The following is a 27,653-nucleotide window of genomic DNA, read 5'->3' on the forward strand; positions in this document are numbered from 1 at the left end:
AACTGTCAATTAATGTGTTGCATTCTACAATACAAAAAAAAAAAAAAAAACCTGAAATGAAATATAAATAAACACATTTATTACTTGGAGACAAATTAATCTAGTTATTTGTATATTAAATTACAGTATTTATATATTCAGCTGCATGCAAGTTTATTGAATGTTACAGATTTTCGAGTGTGCATGATGATGATTTTGTGTAAACACAAAAGTTTTTCTAACCTTCCTGGGCACTGATTTTTCCCCCCTCCAAATGCCACAAACCCTTCCAAGTGGACATTCTTTTCTAAATCTGCCTTTTCCCATCGTTCCTGTGGGAAGAAAAGTTTCATTAAAAATAATCCACTCGGGCGATGGCCAGTCTAGCCATTTGAGCCTGTCTTCCAGCACTTCGAGATTTAATTTAATAACAAGACATATTTACAGTAATCTTTGAATAACTCTCTACGCAATGCCCATCTCTTCACTAATGCGACTTTATTGTAGGCATAAATCAATAATTGCTGTTGAGCTGCATCAACAAACTATTTCGAACTGGTCAAAAACTCCGGCCTTCCAAGGTTTCCATAGATTTGGATATTTTTCCAATGCATTCTGTTAAGGAAAAAGGAGTGTATTTCCACTGTAAAGGAGAAAGCTGATTTGAAACTAAACATATCTTTTGCTGAAAACAGCATTTAAAGCATATAGATGTAGTAGGTCTGACCTAGCCTCTGCAAGCTGTGCTATTTTTTTCAAGGCATTACATTAGTAGACAGAAGTGTAATGGAATCTCTATAGGCGTTTGCCGGAAGGTTAATTGTGAAGATAACTGTCAGGCCTTCCTTGAACACATACAGACCTATTATTCTTGTTTTAATGGAGCCCAGCTGGAGTTTTCAAGCACATTGTGACCAGCACTCTGCAGCTTTCCAGACAAAATGGAAGGAGGAAGTTTTATTGAAAGAAAATACCAATAAAAGAGATGCCAGTTCCATCATAGAGCAAAACAAACTACGTAAAATCCCCTCAAAAAGTACAGGAACATTTAATAGTAAAGCTCTTTACCTGCTGTAAAAAATGCATTTTATGAGCATGTGTCTTGTTTCTATTTTATTTTGGTTTATAGAGGAATTTGTGTTAACCTCATCCTGTGGCTGAGGTCATTCATAATGAAGTTACTCACAGGTTTGAAATCTTCCGGGTCTGGGAAATACTTGGGGTTTCGGTGAGCCCAGTAAGGAGACAACATCAGCATGTCACCAGGTGGGATAATGTAATTCTGAAAAACAGAAAACATGCATACAGTTCGTTTAGCTGAGAAAAGCTCTATGTATACAGCTTGCAATTATGGACCTATGCATAAAAACACTAACATAAAACGCACTGTACGATGAATAATCTGTCATGGCTGACCTGTAATTTGAGAGGACGCACTACTTTGCGAGTAATGGCTCCAGGGGCCCTCAGCCGAATGGCTTCCATGATACACCACTTCACATATGGCATGTGCTGTAAGTCATCTAGGGTCACCTTTGTCTTCTTCTTGTCTTAAATGCAAAGCAAACACACAAGCACTAAAGTGACTCTCCATAGCTTTATTGATGTGTGCTTAAGAGAAAGTTTAGTGCAGTAACAAAGCATTACATTTATACTTACATTACAGTTACACTTGCATCGTGCATAAATGTACCTCTATGTGCAGTGTGCAAATGCATGTTTATGGGAAAAGTTGTCATATACTAATAGATTTTAATGCAAAAAATGTTGAAATGTACTGTAAGATTTGTCAAACACAATGCATGACAGTTTGCTGTCCTCTAGTGGATTTTGGAGGGAATGTAAAGTGTAAGAAGTCTCAAAGACATATATCATAGTTTCCGCAAAAATATTAAGCAGCGCAATTGTTTTTAACAATAATAACTGAAATTAAAAACAGAATATTAGAATATTTCTAAAAGATCATGTGACACTGAAGACTGGAGTAATGGCTGTTAAAAACTGTATTTTACTATATTTTTGATTAAATACATGCAGACTTTATTGAGTCAAAAACATACAAATCTTAGCAATCGGAAGTTTTTAAATGATAGCACGTAATATTAGATTTTGTTTATACTGAAAAGCGTTTAATGAAACCAGTCTGACTGAGGCTATACTGGTTGAAAAACATTGGTTTTAAGACATAGGTTTTACCTTGGTCTTTAAGGGTAGCATTGATCTGATCCATTGCAATCTTATACGCTTCAGGATTGGCCAAAATAAAAGCAATGGCCCAAAATGTAATCTAGAATAAAGTAAAAACGTTTGTCTTCATTGACATTCTGTTCAACGTCCAATCTGAGTTAACACTTCTAAAGATACTGTGTAATAGCACTGAAATAAACCTCTCACTTACTGGTATAGCATTTGCCAGGGAAGCCCAAAGCAAAAGTAAACCGTAATTGGGTAGATATTGTTCACTTAATACAGTAGCCAGGTGCTGTAGTAAAGTCTAAGGAGAAACAGAGACAGATTAGAAACTTCATGGATTTTGCTGCATTATTAAACAATGGCTAAACATTGCAGATTGCAGAATTCTAATATTATGCTGATTCCAAAATATATATTTTTTTAAGATGATGAGAAGAAAAAAACTGGAAATCTTCAAACGTCATAAAATCCTACAAAAAAGCTTAGAAGCCTGACAGAAACTCTTTAGCTCCCTCTATTGGTGCAAACATGTTTTTAAATGTACACATTCAACAGACTTACAAGGAAAATTTAGTTTGCTGTATCTCTATACCATGTGTTTCAAGATCAACATCCAGAAGCAATATTAAAATTAAAATGCCTTAATGATGAATTCATTTATACAAAAACACAGCTGTTCATTCACAAAGCATTAATTGATTGACTGAAGTCATGTGGATTACTTGTGGATTATTGTGATGTTTTTATCAGCTGTTTGGACTCTCATTCTGACGGCACCCATTCACTGCAGAGGATCCATTGTGAGCAAGTGATGTAATGCTAAATTTCTACAAATCTGTTCAGATGAAGAAACAAATCATCTACATCTTGGATGGCCTGAGGGTGAGTACATTTTCAGCAAATTTCCATTTGTAAGTGAACTATTCATTTGAAGAAAACTTTAAAAGGTAATTTAACACTTTTTGACAAGTCAACTTTGTTGGGAGAGTGAGATAGTTGGCAGATAAGAACTCACAGTGTTAGGTGTAAAACGTTACTAAGCAATTAATTACTGCACTTTAAACACTTTCCCTTGAAAAAGTAAAGTAAGGGATTATTCTTAATTTTTAATGTAATTAGAGTTACTTATGATGTAATTGCATTGTACGTTTTTAAACCTCCCTTTAAATACTTTAATCATCAAAATGTATGCAATTTTATTTTATTTTTATTTTTTATTTAAAAAATCATGTCTATCCTTGTATTGTTCAGCTGGTTGACATGAAATTTTGAAAGTAATTATTAATAAGTAATGCAATACTTGTTTAAAGAGTAATTAGTACAGCAATCTAATTAGTACCTAGTAATTGATTACTTTTTTTGAGTAACTTACCCAACACTGGAACTTTAAAGTAATTTTTAGTTTCTGGGGGGATTTTAAAGTTTTACATTTTAACCTTATCCCCATAAAGGCCATCATTGTCTTTCATCATGAACATGTGAAGCAGTTTACAGAGATTACACATATTACCTTTCCATCATTCTCACTGTTAAGGGTCTTCTGTGCGTTCAAAGCCATATTTCTTAAAAGAGAAAGGAGCCATTGCTTTGAGTTTGCCCATTCCCTGAAAACACAAAAGATGCATCCGTTAGAAGTTTCAAATGTATTTAAACAGAAATATACGCAGATATGCAACGCCTTTATTATTTTTAAGTATCGTATAAACATGATTAAGGTGACTAATTGTGTTTCATAATTTCAATTTTCAGTAATATTGTAGCAGTACTGCTAACATACTTTAAGAACAAGTCTGGGAGTTGGGAGCCGTATTCAAATCCTTCATCAAATGTTGTGAACTTCTTCAGGAACTCCTGCCTGGTGAGGGCATTATTGGGGGAATTATCCCGGCCAAGTAAGTTGCTCATTACTGATGGATACATAACACTCCTGAAAACAAGAAACAAAGTGTATAATACCTTTTTAAAGAAATAAATTACTTGAAATATTCTTAACAGATTACAAAATTAATGTAGATGAAATATAGTGTATTGCATCGTCCTGCATCATATTTGCTGAGTGAAATCTTACAGATTTGAAAAATAGTGCCTGTTTTCCTCAACCACGACACATTTTCTCAATAATACAACAATAACAGAAAATTACATACTTTGTGGGGGGAGTTTTTATAAATGTGTGTTTATGTTAAATTCTTTGATATATTTTGCCACTCCTTGCAGATTGTAAGTTAAATTATACAATTATACTTTTTGTGACTTTTGACTGCTTTGGTTATCAAGTCATTATCAAATTAGATAATATTAGGCCTTTTTTACAAATCAGCAAAATTTTGTTACAGCTTTGTTATAGTCTACTTTTCATAAGCATAATCTAATGATATGCAGTGGCATTATTAACCACAGAATTTCCAATTTCTGTGTTAACCAGGTGCTTTTAAATGTATGGAAGGCATGTCTCTTGTTCTCTAAGGGGAACTTTAGCACAATGTAAATAATTGATGTAAGAAGACTATACTTGATGAGCTCATTCAGCTGTCCAGATCCTTCGCTCCCAAGGTTCTCCAAATGGTCATTAAATTCTTCACAGAGATGAGGGGAGAGGATTGCCGTGTTGCCCGGAGTCAGTTGGCCCTTGATTATGGTGGCACAGGTTGGATGGGTTTTGAAGAAACAGTCTTTGCTGATGGAAGCTGGAAAATAACTCAAGGTTAACATTATCACATTATCGCAGGCTATAGTTCAAGGACAGTAATAAATCTCATTGAGTTCAGAGTCTAAGGTCATGTATAAGAGAATAATGCTGCAATTGATTATTGAGTTTTAGCAATTGATTATAAATCTTAAAATTTCTTTCAAATATTGTACCTGTGTTGTGAACAGCTTCTTGTACTGCTTGTTCAAAATCAACATCTTTGGAAGTGAAAAAAGCTCGGAAATCCTCATTAAGGGTCACAAACGTCAGTCTCTTCCCAGCAGCAGCAACAGTGAAAACTGGTCCATACTAAAAGAACAAACTAACTGTTATACTTAATTATGTTATAAATTAAGTTTTATTAGTTCCATTTCATATGAATGATTAAATCTTATGTTAAGATGGAAATTAATTGGAAACAAAATAATACAGTACAAAAACAGGCAATTAAATACATTTATTTAATGACCCCAGCTCCAGAGAACTTTAAAATACTTAAAAGCACTCTTTTTTTGTTGTGATTTCTTGCCTTGGCAGACGCAATTAGTGAATTTTAGAGCAGTTGTCGATTCAGCAAACCTCTCATTAGCTCCCATGCGTCAGAGAACTGGCACAGCGGTGCACAGAACAACAAAAAATGTGTCAAAAAGGGCCACTGTTTGCAGCTTCTGCCCTAGTTGCATAAATTAATGGTGCTGAAATGAACTCGGTTAGTATGGCACAGCTCAAAAACAAAACATCGGTCACTATCGGTCACAGGGCTCCAGAACAGTATCTGGGTAATATTTTTGTAGTTGCTAATGAAAATATTGAAAGTATAAACAGCCAGCCATTACAAAAAATAAAAATTAAATAAATGTGACCCTGGACCACAAAACCAGTCATAAGTGTAAATTTCTCTAAATTGAGATTTATGCATACATTTATATATACATTGTTAGGAAAGAACAATATTTGGTCGAGATACAACTATTTGAACATCTGGAATCTCAATACTGAGAAAATCACGTTTAAAGTTGTCCAAATGAAGTTAATAGCAATGCATATTAATAATCAAAAATTAAGTTTTGATATATTTATGGTGGTAAATTTACAAAATATCTTCATGGAACATGATCTTTACTTAATATCCTAATGATTTTCGGCATTAAAGAAAAATCGATAAATTTGACCCATCCAGTGTTTTTTTGGCTATTGCTACAAATATACCTGTGCAACATAAGACTAGTTTTGTGGTCCAGGGTCACAAATAAATAAATAAATAAAATAAAATATAATTAAAATTAAAAAATTTTTGTCTGAAATTGTATAAAATTGTTTATATTGATCATAGTAAAAAGCTTCTGCCAATTTTAAGAGTAAATGTGTAATATATATAATATACATTGTGCTTTTACATTTTTGTACAGTAGGTAAGTGCAACAGGTTTATCTGAATTTGCAGGGGAGGAGCTGGACTTCTGGACCCACTGGTGGACTAACCCTGTTTGATTTATGCTGAAAACTGTTTGCCATTAAATTGTAATTGTAAAATGTAATTTGCACACCTAATGTAAATAATCAAATGACTAAAATCCTACTGCACTGTCATTTGCATGAATCAAAAAAAAAAAAAAAAAAGAATTCTATGCAAATCTCATATACTCATATATATATTTATATATATATATATATATATATATATAAAAATGCAAATCAGCTATACTATACAGTTATAATTCTTTATTCAAGTAATCAAGTAATTTCACAACGGGCAAACTTACTTTGGCTCTGGCTTGTTGGATGAAATGCAAAGGTGCTTTGCCAAATTCAAAAGCAGCACCAAACCACGGTATCCAACCTCTTATGCATGGAGGAGCATTGGGATGACTTCTTTTGCCAAAGAGAAGATGAAAAGAAATAATCACAAGAGACACAATCAAAATTAAAGTAATCCAGTCCATCGCAACCTGGAGTACAATGATGCTCGTCTGAAGCGCATATGAAGAGTCTGTGTCAAAAGATCCTGTTAAGATATCTGATAACACTAATCAGCGGTCACGTATGAGATCGGATTCCCTCATTGAGAAGGTTCAGAGCATGAAACTAAATCCTCCCACCACACCGCTAACCCCTCCCACTGCTATTAGAGATTTGGCTCCTCCCACCACCCAGCTAGCCCCGCCCACTAACACTGTTTTCCCGGCTCACACCAAGAACCCCTACTGCCCCTACAATATGATTAACCCCGCCCTTAAAATCGATAGCCCCGCCCAATGGGGGTCAGGTGTTGCAGGATATAACGCTGCTAATTAAGTTCACTCAAATCATTACGCAGAATGCATAAAGAAGAGTTAAACATTTCAGATTTGGTGGTTCAACATGTAAGTAAATGGAAGATTAATAATTTTGTCGTGAGTTCAATAATTTCTGTGCCCAAGTATGTGTTGTCTGTAATATATATATATATATATATATATATATATATATATATATGTATGTATGTATCTCTATATCTCTACATATATGTATATATATATAGATATACATAATATAAATATATAGATAGATATAGATATAGATATAGATATATATTATGTATATCTATGTATATCTAAAATTGAAAATTAAGTAATTAAAGTACTATGGTATTAAACATTTCTAGAATCTTCTACAGAATAAACTATGCAAAATATGGTATAGATACAATATATACAGCTACAAATTTTGGAAACGTTTTTCATACCATATTAAATTTTCTCGCAAACTAAGATGGATTCATTTTTTAAATATATTATAATTATTTATTATATATATAAATGTGAGTAAAAAAAATAAATCGATTGCAATACAATGAAATAGAACAATTCCTATTATCAATATATTTAATATAGTGATTAAACAAAACGAATTCTCTCTCTCTACATATATTATCTTAAACTAAATAAAAAATAATAAATCGAACGCTCTATATTGTTGAAACATAGATTAAATTACATTAGCTAATTTTGATTTTACTTGTATGAAACAGCAGATTTTACAAACACGCCAGCTGACGGCACATCTGTGACGCCACACTCCATCCGGGTCCTCCGCGCCTGGGCCATGACGTCACGGGGTCCAGGAATGGCGGCGCTGTCTGCAGAGAGAAGCAGCCCGAAGAGCCCGAAACTTTATTCCTAACATCACTCAGCGGCTACACGAGCTCCACCGCTCCACCGACGGCCGTATCCTCCTCTTAAAGAGCCAGCGCGACGGCGGAACCCAGTCTCGACGTTGTTACCGCTCAATTCCGACGTCCCAGGCTCTATTAGTTTGGTTGACTTTGCGAGGGCCAAAAGACAAGAGCAAAGACAGCGACTAACGGTACATAAAAACAACAACAAGCACCCCAAAGCACCCTCTTTCGAGTCCGTCCATTTCATAGAAGGATCTTACTTGTCTTTCGCTAGTTTCTGGTCTCGCTCGTACAGCGAAAGGCACGACACTGGCCTGATAAGGTGAAGCCACCAGCTGCGGGTTTGATGCCACGATGGAGAGTTTAACACTGAGCGATGTCGAGCAGAAATATTACTCTGAACTCTTCCTCTCCTGTGATGTGGATAACACCAAGAAAGTGGCTTCCAATGGCAAAGTTCTGGACCTCTTCCGGGCGGCCCAGCTCTCAACCGAAGTGGTCCATCAGGTAACGTTACAGCATGTATCTGATTCACTTATGTGTGTATTAGTCAGCAGATCTGTGTTGTTATGCTTATACACTTTGCTAAGTTGAACTGATGGCTTGAGTTCATCGTTTCAGACATGCTGATAGCTCTAATGGATCATTTGGGGGTTGTCAACAGTGTTTAGACCATTCTGATGAATGAATCTCATTGTTGCTGAGTTGCAGGGATGAAGGGTGATGCATCTGTAGGGTTAAACTTTGTTTCCTGTTGTGCAAGTGTGTAAAATTATTAGTTGCGCCTGCTTCCTCTTAAATATCAGTATTAATATTCATTTTCTGTTTTTGTTGCGAGATCCATACACAGCTGATGACTCTTGAAATGTGATTTTCTCACTTAACAAAATACTAGCTTTGGTGTTAAGCACATTGTGTGACCCTTTATTTATGGAATTTATTAACTATATTTCAACTGATCATAACTTGTTGATAATATTTGACCTTATTCTTATATTTGACCAGTTTTATACTGTCAAGCTTCTTTTTTTAAAGTCTCCAAATGAGGTTGTTGGTTCTTGAAGTGTCATTGAGAGGTGTTTTTCTTCGCTGATGGTTGGTGCTGATTAACACTCATGTTTTGATATACTCAGCACTGTTAGAGCATAACAAATTTCAAAAAGTTGTGGTCTTTATAGTCTAGTTGCTTCTAGATTTGTGGCCAGAGTTGTTTGAAGGGGTGTGTCCGTGAGACTGCATCTTTTTATTGTGTTTATCTTGTCTGAGCAACAGATTTATTGATCCGTAACAGTGAAGTAATTGGCAGGGGTTATCAAGGGCATTTCATTGAAGGTTTACTTGTGTGAAATGTAAACATTTTTATATGTTGTCTCTCTACTAATGGATTTTTAATGTTTCATTAATTTTTCATGAGTATATTGCAATTGATAACTATGCCAACCTGGCTGATTAACAGCTGTGTATATTAAATATTATTAGTTTTCTGGTTTCAGTGAGTTGTATTATGTATACTGACATTATATTGCCGATTGTTCAAACTGTTGTCTAATTTAAGGGGACCCATGGTGGATAAAGAGATATAGACCCTTTGTTACAGACTGTAAAAAAGAAGTGTTGAATTCTGTGGCTATTGGCTATATGATATCATCTGTGCAAAACCGTATTAATGTATTTACATTACTGTCAAAAAGCTGTTTCAAACAGCTTATGTTCTTTTCATCAAAGAATCCTGAAATGTTTTGTGGTTTCCACATAATATTGCACGGCACAGCTGTTTTCAACATTGATAATAATAGGGAATGTTTCTTGATCAGCAAATCAGCACATTAGAATGATTGTTTTTTTTTAAGGGTTATGTGACACTTAAGATGAGAGTAAAAATCCTGAAAATTCAGCTTTGCCATTAAAGGAATAAATAACTTTTTAAAGTGAATAAAAGTTGAACATTACAAAAAATTATTTAAAATTGAAGTGATATGTCAGGTTTTTTAAAATACTGTAAGTAAACACAATAAAACAATAAAAACATGATAACATAATAAAAAGCATGATTTTTGAAAATTTGCAAATAAACTGTTCATAAATAAATATATATATTACAACATAAGCAACAAAGTTCAAAAGTGTAGGATCAGTCTTTTTTTATGTTTCTGAAAAACCAGGTTCACCAGGGCTGCATTTATTTACAAACAGAGAAAATAACATAATTTTATTTATATTATTCATATTATTAAATATAAAAAAAAACTAGTTTTAGATGAAATAATTGGCCGACTGTTTTGCTTTACTGTTCTTTAGTTTTTAGTTTTCAGGGTTTTTTTTTTTTTTCATTTCAGCTTAGTGCTTTATATTCTGTGTGTGTGTGTGTGTGTGTGTGTGTGTGTGTGTGTGTGTGTTTTAACAACTGGCATTAACTTCATTACCTTATATTCCATTCTGGTCATGCTATTGTATGTTCACCTTTGTATTGTAGATGTATAGGTCAGTTTATATGACTGATAGTTCTGTTTCCATTGTTTTAGATTACTGAACTTTGCGGGGCCACGCGTCTCGGTCATTTCGGTCGGAGTCAGTTCTACATTGCACTGAAGCTCATTGCACTGGCCCAGTCTGGACTGCCCCTGCGCGTGGAGAGCCTGAACAGTGGTGGGTAGCAATAAAGCTTCTTTTTATCTCTTTCTGCTCATCTGTACCATATGCACCAAATCAAAATGCTCTTTTAATGTAAAATTATCACGTCCTTGTAATTTTGCAGACACTCATTTTACAAATGAATCCATTGTGGCAGTTCAGCCCATTACATAACAAGAATTAGAGGATAATCTTACTGCCTCTCTGATGAAAAGGACTGAATGTGTATATTATAAACACAAGAGCCATTTTTAGATTTGAGTACTTGAATTGTATGTTGTACATTTAAATTGCTTATATTTTTCTCTGTGCATTTGTATATTTCTGTGAAATGTTGGTTTGTGCCTTTAAGCCAAATGCAAATGCTCCTGTTTGTTTATTGACTATCATGGCTGTTCTCTATATAAACCCAGCCCCTGACAGGAAGCCCTGTGCAAAAGCACAACATAAATTTTGGGAAGTTAGACACAAGGCCTTGTAAAAGAATGAGAAATTGACAGTGGTAAAAAATAAGCAGGAAATAAGCCCCGGCTCGTAGCCTTGAAGATACTTGCAAGAACATGAACACACAGTCAACAGGAAATTGCTGACAGTACCCTGGATTTTAGATATGCATTGAATGAAGTTGGCTTCTATTGATTTCAGTTCCAATTCAGTTCAGCTGTTTCGATTCATTTCCTGATTAAGTTAAGCAAATAATATCTGTTTAGTTGTGCTTATTTTGGAATTGCTGAAAGTAGTTGAATATTTAATTCACATGGAGTTGTGTTTGCAGTCAGGGATCTGCCCCTCCCTCGCTTTGTGATGGGCAAGAACGAGCAGGAGACGAGGCACGCGGTCATGTTCGCAGACACAGAGAACCAGGGGCCCTACCTCCCCAGACCTCCAGGCCGAGTACAAGCCAAAAAAGTGTCAGCGCATGAGATGATTCAACCCTGTGTGCCCACTGTAGATCCACAGGTACCACAGCATATATCCCACATGCTATTAACGAATATGTGTTGACATATGAAATCCTTGCATTAGGCCTTGCAGGATAAATGTAGCGAGCTAGATCTGTCGCTGTCTGTTGTGTAGTAAATATTTATTATACAACAATATTGACAAAAAGGAGGAGGTCTTTGCTTTTCATTTTGCTCTTTTATTTGTTATCACCAGGGGTGTTGTGTGATAGTGATTAAAGTACTGATCTAATAACTGAAGAGTTCTGTGAACTCTGTGCCAAGGCAGTTAAAGGATTAGATCACTTCCAGAATAAAATTTTTCTGATAATTTACTCACCCACGTCAACTAAGATGGTCAGTCGAAAAGAAAATAAGGTTTTTGAGTAAAACATTCCAGGGTTTTTCTCCATATAGTGGACTTCAATGATGGCCAACGGGTTGAAGGTTCAAACTGCAGTTTCAATGCAGGCTCTACATGATCCCATTTTTTTCTAAAAAAAAAAAAAAAAATGAAAAAGTGTATATAGTTTTTTAACAACAAATGTTCGTCTTGAACTAGCTCTGTGATGTGCCTCCATCAGTCAGACTGGAAAGGTCGCACATGGTTAGTTCTTTGTCTGTGTACTCTGGTTCAAAAAGATGAAAAGGTGAAAAACTCCATCTAATTTTCTCCTCAAATTTCCAAATTTTTAGGGTTTTTTTGTAAAGGGCTTTGATGTTTTTTTGCACATTCACTTTGTAAACACTGGTACTTCCACCTACGTCACATGTGACCTTTCCAACGTGACTATGTAATGCATAAAGTCAAGCTGGTGCACGATGATGATTTGTGGTTAGTTTTTTTAGAAAATGACAGATCGTTTCACTGGATAAGACCCTTATTCTTTGGCTGGGATCTTGTAGAGCCCTTTGATGCTCCAATAAAACTGTAGTTTGGACCTTTAGCCCACTGGCTTCCATTGAACTCTGCTATATGGAGAAAATCCTGGAATGTTTAAATTCTTTTTGACTGAAGAAAGAAAGACATGAACATCTTGGATGACATGTTGGAGAGTAGATCATCAGGATTTTTTTTTATTCTGAAAGTGAACTAATCCTTTAACTCCAGGGTGCTCCATAGAGTCTTTGCATTAAGTTCGCTGTTTTGGTTCTGTAAAATGGCTATTTGTTTACTTCAGCATGTATCTCTGCTGTTTTAAGGCCATCTGTTTGGCTGAAAGTCTGTAAAGTTAGTAAGTAATTAATGTTGTTTATCTCTGGCTCCAGCCGGACACCACATCTCCTGTAGTGTCACCACACCAGTCCCCCCACTTCGCCCCATGCCTGGAGGAAGCACAAACGCCAGGCTAGCGGTGGAAACGTGGACAGACAGCCCTCAGTGCCAGGAGTTGTTTGGCCACCTTTTAGAGAAGCACAGCCAGGTACTTAAAGTTTAATAATAATACGTTCATATATTATGTAGATCACTCAATAACCTTCTATACTAACATTAACAACCAGTATACTGTGTTATTTACTTAAAGAGCCTTAAGATACCAACAGCTGTTTGATATGAAAGGTCACAATGTACTGGATTCTTATTAAATAATCAAGATTGTAATTTGTTAAATTGATTCGTTCTTATCCTTTTTAAAAAAAAAAAAAAAAAGTTATCTCTTTCTCTTTCCTCTTTCGCTGTGTCTTGCCTAAGGACCAGTTACAGGTGATGGGATGTGGTCCGCCCATTCACCCCCTCCTGTCCAGGAAAGTTGGGTCAGCTTTACAGACACGCCCCCCTCCAGCACACTTCCAATGCATCCCCCCTCAGCTCAGGTAATGCAATGTGGGCCTCCATGTATACATTTGTTATGTATACAACATAATCTGTCACCAGTAGCCTGCTGTAACCAAGGCTTCTGGTAGAACAGATGTTTACTTTTGTGTTCACAAAAGCAGACTTTATTAAATATTTGCCAAGCCCAAATGATTGCGTGTGCAGAGAATTACCGGTCATACAAGAAATTCAAAAACAAGGTAGTTAAGCAGTTATGTTGTTCAAGCTGTTTAAAAAAACAATTTAAATCCACAAATTTTATTTTATTAAGAAACACTGATAAGAAGAAAAGGTTCTTAAACAACAAATGTTTCTTGAGCATATTAAAATGATTTCTGAAGGATCATGTGACACTGAAAACCGGATTGATGACGGCTAAAAAATTCAGCTTTGCCATCACAGGAATGAATTACTTTTTAAAATAAATTAAAATACATAATATGTGACCCTGCACCACAAAACCAATCATAAGGGTTAATTTTTTGAAATTGATTTATACATCATCTAAAAAGCTGAATAAATAAGCTTCCCACTGATGGTTTGTTAGGATAAGACAACATTTGGCTGCGATACAACTATTTGAATATATAGAATTTGAGGGTGCAAAAAAAATCAAAATATTGAGAAAATCTCCTTTGAAGTTGTCCAGATAAAGTTCTTAATAATGGCATATTACTAATTTAAAAATTAAGTTTTGATATATTTACAGTAGGAATTTTACAAAATATCTTTACTTAATTTCTTAAAGTTTGACCCATATAATGTGTTTTTGGCTACTGCTACAAATATACCCCAGGGACTAGTTTTGTGGTCCAAAGTCACATATAAGTATATTTAAAAAATCTAATTCTTATATTTCCCTGTTCTTCTACTCCAGCCGGAGAGCACAACAGTACGGACTGTGCCGTCTGCAATGACCACAAATGAAATCCAAAGACAGACCAGCGGTTACGATGACCCCTGGAAAATCACAGATGAGCAAAGACAGTATTACATAAACCAGTTTAAGACCATTCAGGCTGATCTCACTGGTTTAATCCCTGGTTAGTGAGACCTTGTTTTGAACAGTAACTGCATTTATGCTTTTTTTTTTCTTCTGTTTTGAAACTACCGTCCTAAAAATGTATCCATTCTCTGTTGCTTAGGCTCTGCCGCAAAGGAATTCTTTACAAAGTCAAAACTGCCTATTCTAGAACTGTCTCACATTTGGTAAGTAGTTTTACGTGAGTTACGTTGACTTTCTTTGCTCATTTTGGATGACCTTAGTGTCTGAAACAGAACTCATGCATATGTTGCCACTCCTTAACAGCATCAGTTGATAATCTTAGCCATTTGCATTCAATTTGTTAATATCCTGTCTCTGAAAAAGCAAGTCGTCCCTGTCATTGTGCCTTAAAATATTCATGTTATCTGTATTGACTGGCCTGCTTTACCTTGCAGGGAGCTATCAGATTTTGATAAAGACGGTGCACTGACCCTGGATGAGTTCTGTGCTGCGTTTCATCTTGTGGTCGCTAGGAAAAATGGTTATGACCTTCCTGAAAAGCTCCCAGAGAGTCTAATGCCAAAGCTTATTGACTTGGATGACTCAGCAGGTAAGCAGAAAAGCCTCACGCCAACCACAGCTTCAGATTGGGAAATATGCAGCCCAGTTATTTCGTAACATTTCACAAATATGCATACAGAGTGCTTTTTAAAACCTTTTCTGAATATGGTATGTGCAAAGAGCCATTTCCAAATGCACAGAGGTGTATAAAGAAATACTTATGTGGCGTAATTACAGTGCTGAAGTTTTGTGGCCATTTTCTGGTGATGTATTCAGACACACAAACTACCGTTCAAAAGTTTGGGGTCTGTAATTGTTTTATTTTTTATTTTAAGAATTGTATACCTTTATTCAGCATGGGTACAATCAATTTATTGTTACTGACATTTACAGCTGACAAGACTTTTGTTGTTACTAAAAATTTATTTAAAATAAATGCTTTTCTTTTGAACTTTCTATTCATAAAAATCACACACACACACTTTCAACAAAAACGTTGAACAGCACAACTGTTTTCAGCATAAGTAATGAACATGAATAAAGCTGAAAATTCAGATTTCCCATAACCGGAATAAAATACATTTTTAAAATGTGTTAGAATAGAAAAGTTTGTAAATTATAATAATATTGATATTGTTATGTTACTGTTTTACTGTATTTTGATCAAATACACTACCAGTCAAAAGGACAGTAAGGTTTTGTTGTTTTTTTTATTTTTTTTATTTTTATTTTTTATAAAGAAGTCTCTTCTGCTTACCAAGCCTTTATTTATTTGATCCAAAGTACAGCAAAAACAGTAGCATTTTGAAATTTATTTAAAATGATTTTTCTATTTGGATATATTTGAAAATGTAGTTTATTCCTGTGATTTCAAAGATTAATTTTTAGCATCATTACTCCAGTCATGTGATCCTGACAGAAATCATTCTAATATTGTGATATTTTTATTATTAGTAGTATTATTATGATGTTCAAAACGGATGAGTAGAATTTTTTTTTTTTTGTTTTTTTTTTGTTGAATAAAAAGTTCAGAAGAACAGCATTTATCTGAATAGAAATCTTTTGTAACATTATAAATGTCTTTATCATCACTTTAAATCAATTTAAGGCATCTTTGCTAAACAAAAGTATTAATTTCTATAATTTCTCAATTCTATAAAAAAAATATATATATATACAGACTCCAAGCTTTTGAATGGTATAGTGTATAAAGATACAAAAGCTTTTTATTTCAGATAAATACTGATCTTTGGATCTTTCTTTTCATCACAGAATCCTGAAAAAAATGTACTCAACTGTTTTAAATATTGATAATAATAATAATGTTTCTTGAACAGCAAATCAGCATATTAGAATGATTTCTGAAGATCATGTGGCACTGAAGACTGAAGTAATGATGCTGAAAATGTAGCTTTGATCACAGGAATAAATTACATTTTAAAATATATTAAAATAAGATGCAGTTATTTTAAATTATAAAAATATTTCACAATATTGCTGCTTTTGCTGTATTTTGGATCAAATAAATGCAGACTTAGTGAGCAGAAGAGAACGTTAAAAATGTTATCAATCCCAAACTTTTGAACAATAGTTGTATGTTTAGTTATTGTATGGATTTTCATATTCTCTGTTATTTTACATAGACATGGTGTAAAATGTTTTTAATTTTCTTCGCCCTAACTAGCCCATGTTCTACTGTAGGTTGCAGTAAACTGATTTGTCCAAAATCTCGTTCCTTATAATTGCATATAAAGTCTAAAATATGTTGCGATTGGTTGTGAGATACTGTGAGAATGAACTTGCTTCCAATTCCAATATTCTAATAACAGCTTCATAGGAAGTGAGCTTGTATCTTAGCAACAGTTTTCGCATATTAAAAAGCAACATAGAATACGCCCTTGGGACCCTGAGAGTCCTTGTGATGTTTTTATGATGTTTATGACCTTTCAGATGCAGTATTATTCTGCCTATTCCATAATTATGCTGAATGATGTTCAGGTTTCTGCACTGAGTCTTTATTGGCTGTCTGTCAATATGTTTCAGGAGTTCCAGATCCTGCTCCTGAGGTGGGCTTTTCTGCTTCCCCTGTGGAAGTCACTCCAAATAAGTCTCCTTCTATGCCTTCCCTGAACCAGAACTGGCCTGAGCTCAACCAGAGCAATGAGGTTTGGATTTTGGTGTTCTCAATGTACCCTACCTCTTTCACTCATATTTGTAGTTCTCTCTGCCTTTGTCTTTTTGGGAAAATAAAACTAATACACTTCTGTTCAGGAGGAAGTGGTGCCAGCCAAGCACACTTTCATCTCCAGACATGTAACACTCTCATGAGAATTTTTGTGACAGTTAATTCTTCACTGTTTTGTTGGGAATGTGGCAGACTTGTAGTCAAAACTGCTGACCTGAAGTGACATTTTTAAAATAAGTCTTGAAAATTCTGTCATTAATTATTCACCTTCATGTCTTCCAAACCCGTAAGACCTTTATTCATCTTCGTTCTTTTTTTTTTTTTTTTTTTTTTTTTTTTTTGCTGCAGACAGTATTCTCGTAGCTTCATAAAATTGCGGTTGAACCACTGATGTCACATGGATTATTTTGTTGATGTTCTTTGTACCTTTCTGGACCTTGATTGCGGAAGGGCCCTTGCTGTCTTTGCAGGGTCAGAAAACTCTCGAATTTCATCACAAATATCTTAATTTGTGTTCTGAAGATTAACACACTTGCGTGTTTTGACAGAGTTTTCATTTTTGGGTGAACTATCCCTTTAACCTCCTGGAATATTTTTAATGGAATATTCAATACAATGACACATTTGATTGGATCATGAACATTTTAGTTTCAGTTTTAATTTATATCAACACAATAAGCTGTAATTTTAATGATTGACATAATTTTTCAAGTTTATGTCAGTATAAAGCCATTTTGGAGGAAGTTTTCAAATACATTTTTTTTACACATTTTAAAATAAAAGATGATGAAAGTAACACATTTTAATAGAATCTCATTTTGGCCATATAAATCTAATCATGCTTTGGTCAGAAATTATGATAATTCATATCCGTTCATATCTAAATTATTAGATACTATGTCATAATTATGACACAAATCATAATTATGGCATATAAAATCAATTTTATGTCATCATCATGCCTCTGTGTCATAGTTTCAACCTTTTATGTCAAAATCATGATTTACCAAAGCATGACTTTTTTTTTTCCCCTCATATGCCGGAAATTGGCTTCCAAACATTCCTCTACAAAATAATTGTTAAATATTGCAAAATAAGATGGGGCGTTTAAGAAAGCCAAAAGGGGTTGTTTTAATTTCATGTTGCATTTCAATTCTTTTTTTAATATTATTATTTTATTGGAATATCAAATGCTTTCTGCTATCCCAATTTCAAAGGAAGTAAGTAAATTTAAAGGGATAGTTCACTCGAAAATGAAAATTCTGTCTTTAATTACTCCAAACCTGTAAGACCTTTGTTTATCTTTCAAACACAAAGCAAAATATTTTTGATGAAATTCAAGAGCTTTCTGACCCTTCATAGACAGCAACTCAACTACCACATTCAAGGGCCATCAGAAATATCTTAAATAGTGTTGCAAAGATGAAAGAAGGTGTTACAGGTTTGGAATACATGAGGGTGAGTAATTAACGACAGAATTTTCATCCCTTTAAGTAAGATATATTTATTGGTTCATTTGTAAAATAAGAAAATGTATCAGTGTGGCTCTGGGGAGCTTGCAAAATCTGACACAGCAGTATTGGCTCAACCAATGGCAGTGGAGCTTAGGCAGGGACTATCTGTTTGGTTGACCAATGGCGAATGGCCATTCGTTTCACACTTCACCTTTAAACAGGTCAGTGACGTTTTGATCTACAGGATCTAATTATTAGGGGTTCTCTTTTGATGACTACAACCTGTTTCTTCTAAGCTGATCATTGTAATAGTGAAATATAATGTCACATTCTCCCTCTCAGCCTATAAGGCCATTAGGAAGACAATTGGTCCTCTGTGGACACCAGAGAATATGCAGCAGTACAATGCGGGACAAATCACGGGTTTGTCCTAACAGTCAGAGGGCGGAGAGGGCACACTGTTGTTGTATTATGGCCTCTGTTTGCTTGTGTGAGGAGTGGAGTTGCTCCACCTTGTTGACATGTCTCTGCTCTGTCTCTCCAGCAGTGGGAGACTTTTAGCGAACGCTCCTCAAGCTCACAAACTCTGACCCAATTTGATTCTAACATTGCACCAGCTGACCCTGTAAGTCAATCACTCAATGCTCTTTCATGATTAATGATATTCATTAACCCAGTACTCTGTAAATTCTCTCTGAGAGCGCATGTCCTCAGGATAAATTCACAGCCACAGTGCCATCATCAGATGATTCATTTTTGTTTTTCTTTTGCTTGCTGAGCTTACTGGTAATTCTCTCATGCTCTTTCTTTCATACTGTATCATGTAATCCAAGTGATGACTCTGCTGGCTGTCCTTTGACGGTGTTTGATACAATGTTTGTTTAGTTACTTTTTAACTGTTCCTTGTTGTTTTTTATAACTGAGATGATAAATCTTCATTAAGTTCAGCGGGACACGCTTGTAGTTGTGCGGCAGCAGCAGTTGATGTGCTTTTTTCGTTGTAGGATACAGCAATAGTCCACCCTGTGCCCATTCGTATGACACCCAGCAAGATCCACATGCAAGAGATGGAGCTCAAGAGAACTGGAAGCGGTGCGTCCATTTGGGTGCTTTTACAGTGCAAATTAAATTTTTGACTGAATTGTAAAATTTTGTCCTCAAAATGTATCAACTTTTGGTGTATTACCCATCTAAATCACTACTGCTGTTGCTCATACTTGGGGATATGGGTTTAGAAATTTTTTAATTTCAGTTGGCATAGCGCATAGATTTACTTGCCGGCAAAATAAAAGCTTGCTAATTTTAGGTTTGCAAATGAGGAAAATTCATATTTAAAAAAGTAAATATTAGCATTTTATTTTTAAGTGTAGTATAAAATGTGACCCTGGACCACAAAACCAGTCGGATTTATACATTTATACAAGTTTTGTTAGGATAGGAAAATATTTGGAATCTGAGCGGGCAAAAAAATCAAAATATTGAGAAAATCGCCTTTAAAGTTGTCCAAATGAAGTTCTTAGCAATGCATATTACTGATCAAAAATTAATTTTTTATATTTTTATGGTAGGAAATGTACAAAATATCTTCATGGCACATGATCTTTACTTATTAACCTAATGATTTTTGGCCTAAAAAAAAAAAAAAATTTGATCATTTTGACCCAAACAATGTACTGTCGGTTATTGCTACAAATATACCTGTGCTACTTAAGACTGGTTTTGTAGTCCAGGGTCACAAATTGTATTTTAATTTAATACTGCCTTTTTATTTTAAAATATGAGTGTTATCACACTTTATTATTATGTTTATTAGTTTTTTTTTTTTAAACTGAATAACCTGTGCTGTAATATTATATGATAAATTAATAACATTTTAATTAATAATTTTAACTTTTTAACTAGTAGTGCAGATACTAGATGGACATGTGATTAATTTAATTAGAAACAAATTTGATTATTTACTCTTTATTTTTCAGATCACACACATCCAACAAGTCCGTTGATGGCGAAACCACCAGAACTTTCTGATGAGACCAAGTTAGCAGCAACTATTAAGTTTCCTGGTACTACCGTTGGTAAGTACATCTGAACTATTTATTTCATGGACTGACAGTAAATCATCTCCTGTAATTCATTCAGAGCCATTACCCTTCCATCTTACAGGAGATGGCTATAGCAGCTCAGATTCATTTACATCTGATCAGGAGCCCATTTCCAGCGCTGTGAACAGACAAAGGTACATAACGTCTTGAGTTGGCACAAAATTAAGGCTCACTTTGATTGTTGTTCTTTGTGTTTGTGTATTTCTATAGCTAGGAGACAAGCTCAGATTAAAGGATTAGTTCACTTCTGAATAAAAATTTCCTCACCCCCATGCATCCAAGATGATCCTGTCTGTCTTTCTTCAGTCGAAAAGAAATTAAGATTTTTGAGGAAAACATTCCAGGATTTTTCTCCATATAGTGAACTTCAGTGGGAGCCGACGGGTTGAAGGTCCAAATTGCAGTTTCAGTGCAGCTTCAAAGGGCTCTACACGATCCCAGCCAAGGAAATGATCAGTCATTTTCTGAAAAAAAAAAAAAAAAAAAAATTGATACACTTTTTAACCATAAATGCTCATCTCGCACTAGCTCTGCATTGACAATTTTACGCATTACATAATCATGTTGGAAATGTCACATGCGGTTGGTTGTTCGTCTGTGTAATCCGGCTCAAAAAGGTAGAGTAGGGTGAAAAACTCCAGCTCATTTTCTCCTCCAACTTCAAAATCATCCGACATCATTGTTACCTTTTTTGTAAAGGCTGTTTTACTTTCTTTGCACGTTTGCTTTGTAAATACTGGGTTGGTACTTCTACCTACATCACGCGTGGCCTTTCCCATGTATGAAGTCAAGCTAGTGCAAGCATGCATTTGTGGTTAAAAAGTATATAAATTACAATTTTAATTAGAAAGTGACCGATCGTTTTGCTAGATAAGACGCTTATTCCTCCTTTGGGATCCTGTAGAGTCCTTTGAATCTGCATTGAAACTGCAGTTTGGACCTTCAACCTGTTGGTCCCCATTGAAGTCCAATATATGGAGAAAAATCCTGGAATGTTTTCCTCAAAAAACTTTCTTTTCGACTGAAGCAAGAAAGACATGAACATCTTGGATAACATGGGGGTGGTTATTATTATTTAGTGCTTTAGATGACTTTTTTTTTGATCATCTCATATATTTACAGGTCTCACTCTGGCACCTCTCCGGAAGGACTGAAGGTTGTGGCTCCGCCCCCTCCTCCGCCCCGCCCCCACGCCTCTCACTCACGGTCCTCCTCTCTAGACATGAACAGAAACTTTGCTGCTGTCCCTGCAGGTATGCACGCACACAAAGAGTTATCAGGTAACTCATTACTCACTACTTCTTGTTTTGTTGGTGTGTGGTTAGAAAAAGCTGAAGTTCTGTATTGTATTGACTTCTCCATCAGGTCCGCAGCAGCCGGGCGTAGTTGCCTTTCCCCCAGCAGTGCCTCCCAGACCACTGCCCACACAGGTATAGCCCAGCGCTTTCAGATAATTACTATTACGCAATTTTTAGAATTAGTAATTCAATATGTAATGTACAAATACGCAGACATCAGTGCCACATGGTCACCGTTCGGTAGAGGGAGATGGTCTTCCAGCACATACCAGCACGTCACCCCAGCAGATGCCAGAACAGCCCAACTTTGCTGACTTCAGCCAGTTCCAGGCTTTTGCTGTCGACCAGCCGGCAGATGATGGAGAGAAACCATCTGACAGTGGACAGGTAAAAATCCATGCAGTGGTCATTTTTAATTACTTTTTCTGAACAAAATAATATCCCCTATTTTAAAAATCCAGCTGTTTTCAGATGACTGTTGGTGTCCCGTCACACCACAGAGAGCCGCTCCCACAATAGTTGATTGACATGAGCTCTTACCTTAGACCAGCTGTCACAGTCCAGTAACTTTCCATGTTTTGATGCCAGAGCAGGGATGTAAGTTAGACAAGAATATCTCCGATTGAGCGATTGAGGTGTTGTGTTGCTGGATGTAATAATGAACATAGTGGTAGTCATTTACTTCCGACATCTGAGCTGCTGAAGATGCAGTAGATTGTTTGTTTGTGAATGAAATGGGCTTCCCGATCTACATATATCCATCTATGTTCGCGCAAATCATTCATGATCCAGCTTCACTTACAGCAGAAGTGAGTATAAGCATTTATTTATGAATCTTTGCGATCGCCTTTCCTTATAACGTGGTAGTTAGGAAGTTTAGCGGCTAAATGCGGCTAATGTAAACAAAAGAGAAGAGAGGGGTGGGGTGAGCAGAGCTCATTTGCATTTAAAGGAACAACCCCTTAGAATGAGATGATTTTTTTCAGAGCTGATTTTGACAAGGTAAAAAGGGTGTTGTTTTACAAAACCATTGAGAATTTTTGATCAAAGTATAAATCAAGTACTTAATCAAGTAACTTTTCATTAAGACCCTAAAGAATCATATCAACTTGTGGAAAATGGGCATCCGATGACCCCTTTAAATTTCTCTAATTCTCTAATGCTCACCATGATAGCATTTATTTGAACAAAAATATAGTGATGTTATGAAATATTTTTAAATTTGAAAATAATTTGAAAATCATTGTTTTCTTTTTAAATATATTGTAAAATGTAATTTATTCCTGTGATGGAATTCAGAATTTTCAGCATTATTACTTCAGTCTTCAGTGTCACGTGATGCTTCAGAAGTCATTCTAATATGCTGATTTGGTGTTCAAGAGTTCTTATTATTGTCACTAATAAAAACAAAACTTAATATTTTTGTAAAAACCATAATACATTTTAAAATGCAATATAAAAGTCTGACTGCAACTATTAAACTGTTGTTTATATATAACCCGTCTGTGTATATACAGGCAGAAAGATGTGCAGAAGCCACCGGGACAATGAGAACAGCAAAAAATGACGTTCAGGCAGAGGAACGAAATGCAAACACTGTCAACTCTGTAAGCCATTCTTCTACCAATTAGTCTTTATATTGCATATGACTTCAGCATTATAATCCCTCAGTGTATGTTTTTTGGTAGGCCAAAGTATCCACTCCATTGGCCCCACCCCCTAAACCTGTTCGTCGAAGACTGAAATCAGAAGATGAGCTCAGACCAGATGTGGAGGACCTTCCGCAAAAGTCTAACGTCATAGCCACTGTTCTAGCAACCCAGCCCTCAATTCCACGGTAAGGAGAGAGAATGTTTGATTTTATTTTTTATTATTTTAGTTTATTTTATTATTTTATTTTACTTTATTATTTTATATCTATTATTTTGTTTTATTAAATTTTATTATTTAAATTTTATTATTTTATTTTACTTTATTATTTAGGTTTTTTTGTTTTATATTCTTTTATTTGTTTTATTTTATTATTTTGTTTTGTTTCATTTTGTTTTATTTTATTTTATTTTATTTGATTATTTAGTTTTATTTTATTTCATTATTTTTTTTGTTATTTTACTTCATTGTTTTATTTTGTTTTTTTATTTTGTTTTTTATTATTTTGTTTTGTTTTATTTTATTTTGCTTTTATTTTGTTTTATTATTATTTTATTTTATTTTGTTTTATTTTGCTGTTGTTTTTTTATTTTGTTTTGTTTTATTTTGTTTCATTATTTTATTTTATTTTATTATTTCAGTTTGTTTTATTTTGTTATTTTACTTTATTATTTTGCTTTGTTTATTTATAATTCTATTGTTTTATTTTATTATTTTGTTTTATTTTTATTTTATTTTATGTGTAGTTTTTTTTCTATTGATTGTGGCCCTGTTTTCACAATTAATCAATAATAAAAATTATAAATAAATATGAATACATAAATATACATGAATATAAATAAAATGCAATATATTTATACTATATTAAATTTTTTTTTTTTTTTTTTTTTTTTTGCATATATGTACTGGAGTTTTTGTTAAGAGGCTTTGCCCAGCGATGTTCACAATGTTTGCTTGTACCCTAAAACATGCTTTCTCTTCCTGTTCTGTTTAAAAACAGGTCTATCGGTAAAGATAAAAAGGCCATCCAGGCTTCCATTAGAAGAAACAAAGAAACAAATACGGTTTTAGCCAGACTCAACAGTGAATTACAGCAGCAATTGAAGGTACTGTGAGATGTGACCACCTTTTTTTTTAATAAGACAAGCTGTTCAAACATCTGACAATGTCCAAATTTTGTCTTTTTAGGACCTGCTAGAAGAAAGAATATCGCTTGAAGTGCAACTGGAACAGCTTAGACCTTTTTCGCATTTGTAAACAGAGTGTGTGTTCGCTTCAGATTGAATGTTTGTGTGTATGAAAGAGTGATTACCCCAGTTTTTTCTTTTTATTTGTTTGTTTGTTTGTTTGTTTGTTTGTTTGTTTTTTGAGTGGTCTGTTGGATCCTCTGGCAGGATGTCCATTTCACCCGTCTCCACTCCTCCGCTGACTGTGTGAGAAGAGACACAATCGCTGCTTCCTCCAGACTGTTCTGTCTCACACAGCCATTCAGAGGGATGGGGTCCAGGAGCATTATCCGTTATGGCACTTTGATGCAACAGAAAGTCTGAGCGGTGGTACGTGTAACACCCCAGACATTGCAGGTTATGTTTAGCACGTCATGGCCGGCAGGAGGCTGTAATTCTGGTAAACATGAAGGAGCCTCTTCCCCTCCTGTTCTCCAGAGTCCCGAGGCAGCTTGTCATGTTCTTCCATGTTAGAGGCACCCGTGTGTGCTCAGACAATCATGTTAGGCCATGCACTGGTCATAAAGAGGGGAGAACAGATTTTTGGGAGATCATACTACTTCAGAAGTACGCTTTAGAAAACAGGCACTTGTTAAAGGGACAGTTCACTCAAAAATGTCAATTCTGTTGTAATTTATTCACTCTCATGTCATTACAACCTGTATGACTTTACTTTTTTCGAAGTATATTCCTAGCTGATCTTTTGCAAATAAGTATTCCAAGCTCAAAAAGTGCAAAAGAAACACCAAGAAAGTGTTATATTTAAATTATTTTTTGGTCATTTCATTGCTGTGTGCAAGGAACGGACTCTGATTTTCATTGAGTTGAACTGGGTCAAATTTGTGAATGATTCATTTTTTTTTAATCAAATGATTCAAATAATCAAATGAATCTTTTGTTCACAAATCAGACAGTTACTTTTCTTACAGCAAAGTGAATAACAACTTCAATTTCAGTCTGTTCCTTGTGCAAAAGCTGTTTTATGCCTTCAGTAATTTAGAAATATAATGCAAAGGTTGTATGGGATACCTAGCCCTTACATTATATTGAAACGACTGGCCAGGATATTCTTCAAAAATTCACGTTTTGTGTCACACGAAGAAAAATGTGTTTTAAAAAAATGACAGAATTGCTGTTTTTGGATGGACTGCCTCTTTAATATTTCTTCCTCGCCATACCGGTGGACGGCACATCTCTGTGTTCATGTGCGTGAGAGAGTTTGAGGACAACAGTTACAAATGTATGGCATCAAAGACTGCTTTCTTTTCTTCTCTTAACACACTGTGCTGTGTTACTACAAAACGACCCGTTCAACCTTGTACAGTCTTTCACCCTGGGATGGCAGATGTCTTTCTCTCAGCCTCAAATGTTGGCTGTTCCTCATACGGTACATGATCCGATTCAGTCCTGCATCATAAACTCTGTGACATCATCCGTACGTAAACCTGAGACCTGAAACAATGACTGCACTTTGTCCCCTTCGGCTTTCATTTGTCTTTTCTCGGCACTGTTTTTGCATGTCGTTCACGATGTCATTTTGTATAAAACAGCTCTTAACGATGAACCACTTGATTTGTATCTGTAACGTCTGAACTAATGTGACGTTTGTGTTGTTACATAGACTTGCACCATGTCTTTCATTCGTTCGTTTGTTTGTTTTCGACCGATGTCCGTGTTTTTCTTTTACTCATCCTTAAAGCCTTACTTCCTGGTGTGCAGGTTTTCACAGTAATGTACCCCCCCATGTTAAATCAAGGTGAGCCTTTTCTCCCTGCTGTTCAGGCTGATTTACTGTATCAGGGGTATGTTGTATATTGTATGATACACACCTTTTGATCTCATATGTAAATTTGCATTAATTGCTGACTAACAGCAAATATTCTATTTAATTGCTTATATAATGGCTGTGGGATCATAAATGTTTAACTGCATGGATGTGTCTCTGCAGAATGAACTAGCAGCTGTGTGATTTTTACACAAAATAAAAATGGCACAATATTTTAATAATTTCCTTTTTTGTCAAGCGCTCCAACTGTTTTCCAATAGTTCAAGGTCACTGGGACATTTCATGTTTTCTGGTTACAGACGGAGCGTCAATCTGTGCATTAAGCAACTCTCTTCATGAGTGAGTCGTTAAATCATTCACTTCGCCATTTTGTTCAAAAACACTGATTCATAAAAGCAATATCGTGCTCTCAGTTGTTGGTTCTGCTGGATTTTCTTGCTTAATTATACAAAATAATTATCTAAATTATATATAGTTTTAGTCTTATAATCTGACTAGAGAACAGTGGTAATATGGTAGACTTTAGCAAAGATGTCAGGTTAAAGTATGGTGATATTAGGTTGTTTAAAGATTTTGGTAAGTTGCACTCTTCCTTTTAACATACCTTTGAATGTTCCGTTCATTAACTAAAAACAGGCTAGACTTATCAAATCTTATCAAATATTGTTTTGTACAAATGAGAATTTATTAAAATAGAGAAATCAATGTTTTTTTTTTTTTTTTTTTAATTTACCTATCCATAAAAACAAGGCTGTGAGGGATAGACTTACAGTCTATGTAAAGTTTTTCATTAAGACATTTTGTCAGCTGAAGAATCCGTATTTTGTTAAACAACAGTACAATACATTGAACACTTCACTTCTGTCCCTTGCAGCCTCATGATCATTTTTGTCAAAATTAAATTGAAAACAAGTTGAAAGAATAGAAATCAAATAGAGAACGCTAGTGTTCGAGGGTCAGTTTTTCTGTTTAAGTCGAAAGAATAGAAATAGAATAGGTAC

At 34.9% G+C, this 27,653-nt stretch overlaps 2 protein-coding genes across 2 annotated transcripts in view; one reads left to right on the plus strand and one right to left on the minus strand.

The window, feature by feature from the left end:
- The window catches only part of LOC127182730 (24-hydroxycholesterol 7-alpha-hydroxylase), a 21,509-nt gene extending 14,566 nt beyond the window's left edge, over positions 1–6,943 (minus strand). Inside the window, exons 1-10 of the mRNA XM_051138269.1 lie at positions 6,624–6,943; positions 5,035–5,170; positions 4,685–4,859; positions 3,950–4,099; positions 3,683–3,776; positions 2,378–2,473; positions 2,176–2,266; positions 1,396–1,529; positions 1,166–1,261; positions 223–311 (exon numbers count right to left, since the gene is read on the minus strand). Coding sequence (XP_050994226.1) covers positions 223–311; positions 1,166–1,261; positions 1,396–1,529; positions 2,176–2,266; positions 2,378–2,473; positions 3,683–3,776; positions 3,950–4,099; positions 4,685–4,859; positions 5,035–5,170; positions 6,624–6,803 — 1,241 coding nt within the window. The 5' untranslated portion in view covers positions 6,804–6,943. The remainder of the gene's footprint in view (positions 1–222; positions 312–1,165; positions 1,262–1,395; positions 1,530–2,175; positions 2,267–2,377; positions 2,474–3,682; positions 3,777–3,949; positions 4,100–4,684; positions 4,860–5,034; positions 5,171–6,623) is intronic.
- Positions 6,944–7,880: 937 nt separating this feature from the next.
- Positions 7,881–26,877, plus strand: reps1 (RALBP1 associated Eps domain containing 1). The gene is given in 21 exon segments (XM_051138946.1): positions 7,881–8,524; positions 10,540–10,663; positions 11,424–11,608; positions 12,859–12,893; positions 12,895–13,013; positions 13,283–13,404; positions 14,283–14,448; positions 14,551–14,614; positions 14,846–15,000; positions 16,995–17,116; positions 19,135–19,215; positions 19,595–19,682; positions 20,567–20,665; positions 20,754–20,826; positions 21,815–21,945; positions 22,058–22,122; positions 22,204–22,377; positions 23,508–23,597; positions 23,679–23,827; positions 24,641–24,746; positions 24,829–26,877. Coding segments are annotated over 21 exon segments (2,370 nt in total). The 5' UTR covers positions 7,881–8,371; the 3' UTR covers positions 24,898–26,877.
- Positions 26,878–27,653: the final 776 nt, after the last annotated feature.

This window comes from Labeo rohita, chromosome 20 (assembly GCF_022985175.1).
Source record: "Labeo rohita strain BAU-BD-2019 chromosome 20, IGBB_LRoh.1.0, whole genome shotgun sequence".
NCBI lineage: Eukaryota > Metazoa > Chordata > Actinopteri > Cypriniformes > Cyprinidae > Labeo > Labeo rohita.